The sequence below is a fragment of the Lactuca sativa genome, chromosome 7 (assembly GCF_002870075.4).
Source record: "Lactuca sativa cultivar Salinas chromosome 7, Lsat_Salinas_v11, whole genome shotgun sequence".
Classification (NCBI taxonomy): domain Eukaryota; kingdom Viridiplantae; phylum Streptophyta; class Magnoliopsida; order Asterales; family Asteraceae; genus Lactuca; species Lactuca sativa.
In genome coordinates this window covers 19,969,145-19,974,478 of record NC_056629.2, presented here as the reverse complement: position 1 = coordinate 19,974,478, position 5,334 = coordinate 19,969,145, and the positions used below count along the sequence as shown (strand labels likewise).

Sequence of the window (5,334 nt, the reverse complement as noted above, 5' to 3'; positions counted from 1 at the left end):
CATACATGAGTCAGTGAGAGAGTAACGTATGATTGTAGATAGCCGTAACATACATGAGTCAGAGAGAGTATCATATGACTGGGGAGAGTCGTAGCATATATGAGTCAGAGAGAGAGAGAGAGAGTATCATATGACTGCGGGGAGTCGTAGCATACATGAGTTGGTCAGAGAGTTTCGCATGACTGCGGGGAGCCGTAGCATACATGATTCAGTAACAGATTGTCGTAATCCTGCAAGGGGTCATAGCGTTCACAAGTTAGTGAGGGAGTGTCGTAAGCCTACGGGGAGTCGTAGCGTTTACTGGTTAGCGAGGGAGTGTTGTGGAACTATGGGGATCCGTAGTATACGCTAGTTAGTGAGAGAGTGTTGCGGGACTGTGGGGATCCATAGCATCCACTAGGCAGTGTATGACACGGAGGTGTTCTTAAGCATGGGTAGCCTTGACGATTGAGTCTTCGAAAACCTAGTGGTCGGACCAGGGACGGGACTGGGGTCTTCGTGATGGCCAAGAACCGTTATATCTCGAATTAGGGATGGGCTATCACAAATCGGAAGGGGTTGGAGAACTAATGAGCGCATAGATTCGCAGGTCACAGATCATGAGTTGAGTATCAGATTGGAGATGAGTGGTTCCTATTATGTGGTTGAACCAGACTCTCGAGCTTGAGTTTGGCTCTATTTGAGTATTAGGTAGGCAGGATGAGATTCCGTATTTCCAGATTGATTTCATTTTGAGTGGTAATGGTTTCTATCTGATGTTTTAGACCTGAGTGGGTTGGTTCGTTGGTTTGGGAAGGACCACGAGACACATGGATCTAGTAAGTGGTAGACGACATAGGTCGAAGGTGAGGCAACTTCAGATAAGGTTGTAGTTTTCGCTTGAGGTGAAGCGAACTTCATGACTTTGTGTGTCATATGATGGTCCAAGATAACTATTGTGAGAAGGAAGAATGTAGAGTCGTTTTATTTGGTGTGCAAGGAGTAAGCATTGGAGGTTCAACTGTTGGGTCGGGAGCTGACCAAATGTTCAGTGTTGGAAGGATCATTTGAGAGAAAGCTGGGGGCTTATAATTATGGATGTCAGAAAATAGGCTTTACCGTGCATAATCGTTCTTCTTATGCCTGAGGACAGAGTATTGAGATACATTTTTCAGATGGGTTCTGATAGCAGAACAAGTGGTGGGTCCTCGATGAGATGTGACCCCTCCTTTCCTTTTGGGTTACGATCTGGATTGACTAGTATGTCTGACATGAGTGGTCAACAGCCAATTATTGGTCAACAACTTCTTTCCATCAGTCGCAACAAGATAATCAGAGTTGGAAGTGTCTTATTGGATCTATTATTCGATGAGCGATTACATGGTGATATTATGCATGGGTGGTCTGTCGAAGAGACAGACCACTATAATTTATAGGTTCTGGAGAGTCAGAACTGGTACTGCATCGACAGAGGGGTCTGTATTTCTTCAGGTTGGGAGTTCCTGTTTGGTTTCGGGTGTCTTGGGAGGGACAATGTTGTATGATATGATATTTTTTTCGGTGGTGCTTCTCGGGTTATTGGTTTCAAACTATGAGTTGTTAAGGAGCGATTTCGAGGGCAAAATCTAATTCAAGTGGGGAAGAATTGTAACACCTCGAATCCTGGATGTGAAACTTGGGAGTTTTAATACACAATATAGGGCATACTCGACGAGTTGGTCGGCCCCAACTCGACGAGTAGGAGCTGAGGTGGCCGCGTGAGTTTTGTGACCAACTCAACGAGTTGCAGCTGTTTGAGGAAACCCAAATTTTTGGGGTTTGTGTCCTATTTTAAGGACCTTAAGCCCTCATTTCCGCCACCCTTGTCACCTTAGAGCTATGTGAGAAACCCTAGACCAGTTCCACTCATTCTGAGAGAGAGAGAGAGAGAGAGAGAGAGAGGGAGCACAAATTGAGTGTTTTTGTGCATCTTTAGAAGGAGATTTGGAGAGCATTGTGGATTTCATCGAGGAGGGGCTATGGATCCAGTGTTCTTCAGTGATTAGCTTCTCAGTGGAGGTAAAAAGCTACAATCTTGACCTTTCCTTTGTGAGATCTTAGTTTAGGGAGTTTTTAGGGTTTTCTCCCATTCATCTTTTGTTATTGAGTCACTTGAGCATACCATGAGGTTGAAACCTCATATCTGGGCTGTAGGAGGTCCCTTGAGCATAAAGATCCAAGCTTTATCAAGCTATTGGCCAAGTTCTAAACATTAAACCCTCCATAGAGCTTTGTTTTGGCACTTCAAGCCCTAAGTGCCACTCATGGACGTAAAGCTTGTAGCTTTATATCTTATTTCATCCTTGGGAGGATAGATCTAGAGTTTGGGGTTTTAGTTATGCCTTAAATCATCTAAATGAGAAAATAGACTTAAGGGACTCGACGAGTTTATGAGACAACTCAACGAGTCGGTTAGGGTTTTCTCTGATGGTTGGACGCATTACAGACTCAGCGAGTTGGTGAGACAACTCGACGAGTTGAGAGGGTTTTACCCGTCTTTGGATTTAAAGTGGAATCGACGAGTTGATGAGACAACTCGACGAGTAGGTGGGGTTTCCTGGTCTTCTGGACGTTGCATGGACTCGATGAGTTGGCTAGCAACTCGGCGAGTAGAACCGGGTTTTTGCGATTTACTGAGTTATGAAGGACTCGACAAGTTCATGAGTTGTACTCGGCGAGTTGAGACAACATGGACTGTTGACTTCCATTGACTTTAGAAATTGGATCAATTTTGACTATTGACTTTCGTTGACCTTAGGGTTTTGGTCAACTGTGGAATTTGGAGGCCATGGAGGGGCGGAGATTAGACCAGCAGCTCGAGTGTGGGATATATTGCTTTACTCTGTGAGGTGAGTCTTCTCATTATACTTACCTTGAGTGGTAATTTTGTGTGACCGGAGTGTCTTGTGTGCTTATATTGAGTATTGTGATATCCTGCATTATGTCTTTGTGATTTATGTTGTGTATTATTCTGAGTTTTATTGTGTTAGGACCGGAGAGTCCGCCCGAGTTGTGGGACTAGAGGGTTCCACTAAGACACATTGCTGGAGGGTCTTATTTGAGATATAGCCATGAGAGGCTAATGAGATGCGTGTGGTATTTTGGGGAACTCACAAAGCTTCGTGCTTACCGTGTTATGTGATATGTGTTTCAGGTACTCCTCAGGATCGCGGGAAAGCATCGAATTGATTGTACACACGTATTCAAGATTATGTTTGAGGATTCTGAGATATTATCAATTGTTTTGTTGGCTTATGTTCTTGACAATTGATACATTGTGGTTTTGAGAAAACGTGATATTGAGTTTTATGTTATTTTAATATGAAAATTTTATTTGAAAATTTAGAGCGTTACACAGAGCGTTAGCAAAGGATTTCCGTGCCAAATCAACGAAGGGGTGACGACAAATAAATGACGGAAAGCTTTTCCAAATTTAGCGACGAATTTGTCTATATTTAGTGGTAAATCCTCGTAATCAAATTATTTTACAAACCACAAGACCAATTATCGATGGAATGTCTATCGTTAACTAATAAAGATTCTCTTAATACTTTTGTCGCTATTGGATAAATGATGCTGGTTTGATCTTTTATCGGATGCAAGTATGTGATAGTGGTTGATGGTTGATGGTGTTAGAATGGTCTGTCGTGATACACTTTTTCTTTTTCTAGTAGTCCACAACCGTTTTTTGTTCTATGTATTATGATAAAATGGTATGCGAGAGTGGTTGATGGTTGATGATGTTAGAATAGTCTGTCGTGATACATTAATATATTAGGTAGAATATATTAGATCAAGCCCTCAACTTATAAATACTTCTACTTTTAAGTTATGAATATATTTCGTTTTCAAAGTTTGACATTTGCTATTACAAATATCTTGCAACAAAAATAATATAAAAAATGCATCCTTAAACTTATATTAGATAAGAAAAAGTTATCCAAGTTACTGACTTCAATATATTACGCTAAAATAGGTAAATTATTTCATATAGATATATCCCATAAGAAACATTAACATTGGACATGTTATATTTTTTTTTTTTTTTGAGAACCGCAAATATAATCTATTCTTATTTCAACCCATATCAATTTAAACTTTGTTACATATCAACTTGTTACAACTTACAAGAAATAAAATGAATTGGTATTTGCAATATATGCATTTCACCTGGAATATTCTCTTTCTTTTAAGCATAACTACACATACCATATATGCAAGAATTCCCTTTCTTGCATCTATTGTTGCATCCTCCACAATTACGCTTGTCCGCCAGAGGGTTCACGCATTTTCCCTTGCAGCAGATTTCTTGGTTCTTGCATTTCTTCCCACAAAGTCCACAATTTTGTTTATCAGTCTTAACATTTACACATTTCTTCTTGCAACAATCTGGACCCGCGCTTCCTTTCACCCTACAGAGTCTTGGATTCTTGTTGCATTTCAGCAGGCCCCTCGATTGTTGTGCAAGGAACCGATTAACTCCTCTTAGCGACCCATAAGTAGGAAAAACATCTTTTTCCTCATCTTCTACTAGTGTGGCATCTACTAGTGTGGCATCTACTAGTGTGGCAGATAGATTGATGACTAAAGCCAAGAGAATTATCAGGATTATCAAGATTTTCATGGTGTTGCATGCAGATCTAGTGAGAAATTAAGATAAAGATAAGTATGGACGTATACAGTATATAGTGAATGAAGATTTTGGTGGAGGGATGGATGAGACTAATATTAAACGGGGAATGTATATATAGGGTGGTAGTGTGAATGATTTTATATATTCGGAAGTCCAGGGTTGAAAATATGTTAGGTTTATGGATGGTATTTTTGTAGCAAAGACTCCACTAAAAAGATTCGACTTTAAATTTCTATGGTATTTTCTTGTTTATGAATTCTCCAAACTACATAGTAATATTATGGTATCTGTTTGTATAATGTTGTTCTAAACTCTTATTATGGTATCTATTTGAAAACATGTAGTGTTTCTTTAGAGAAAATTAATGCTTATATAATTAAATAACTTATTAAATGCCAATATTACAGAATTAACTAAAAAATAAAGTACGTATGAAATCAACATTACACGGTTTCATAATTAATTATCTTGCCGCAAGAATTCATGTTTGACCAGAAATATTGTTATTGGAGCACTTGCCACTTGGAATATATATATTTATTTTGACTTCTAATGACTTTCGAAAACGTAGAACAAAAGGGTTCACAAATATATTCCTGGTTAGGCCAGTTATTTTAGTTAAACTGCATGCATGTGGTTTACACTCGGATCGTAGAATTTGGGACAAAATTCTACCAACAGAA

The 5,334-nt window shown here is 39.5% G+C and overlaps 1 protein-coding gene across 1 annotated transcript; it reads right to left on the bottom strand.

Annotated features, from left to right (window-relative positions):
* Positions 1-3,980: 3,980 nt before the first annotated feature.
* Positions 3,981-4,740, bottom strand: LOC111890987 (stigma-specific STIG1-like protein 1). The gene has a single exon (XM_023887073.3). It carries the CDS (start codon positions 4,640-4,642, stop codon positions 4,208-4,210), a length of 435 nt encoding a protein of 144 aa, XP_023742841.1. The 5' UTR covers positions 4,643-4,740; the 3' UTR covers positions 3,981-4,207.
* Positions 4,741-5,334: the final 594 nt, after the last annotated feature.

Coding starts and splice junctions, on each gene's coding strand:
- LOC111890987 (XM_023887073.3), bottom strand. CDS start 4,642: ATGAAAATCTTGATAATCCTGATAATTCTCTTGGCTTTAGTCATCAAT.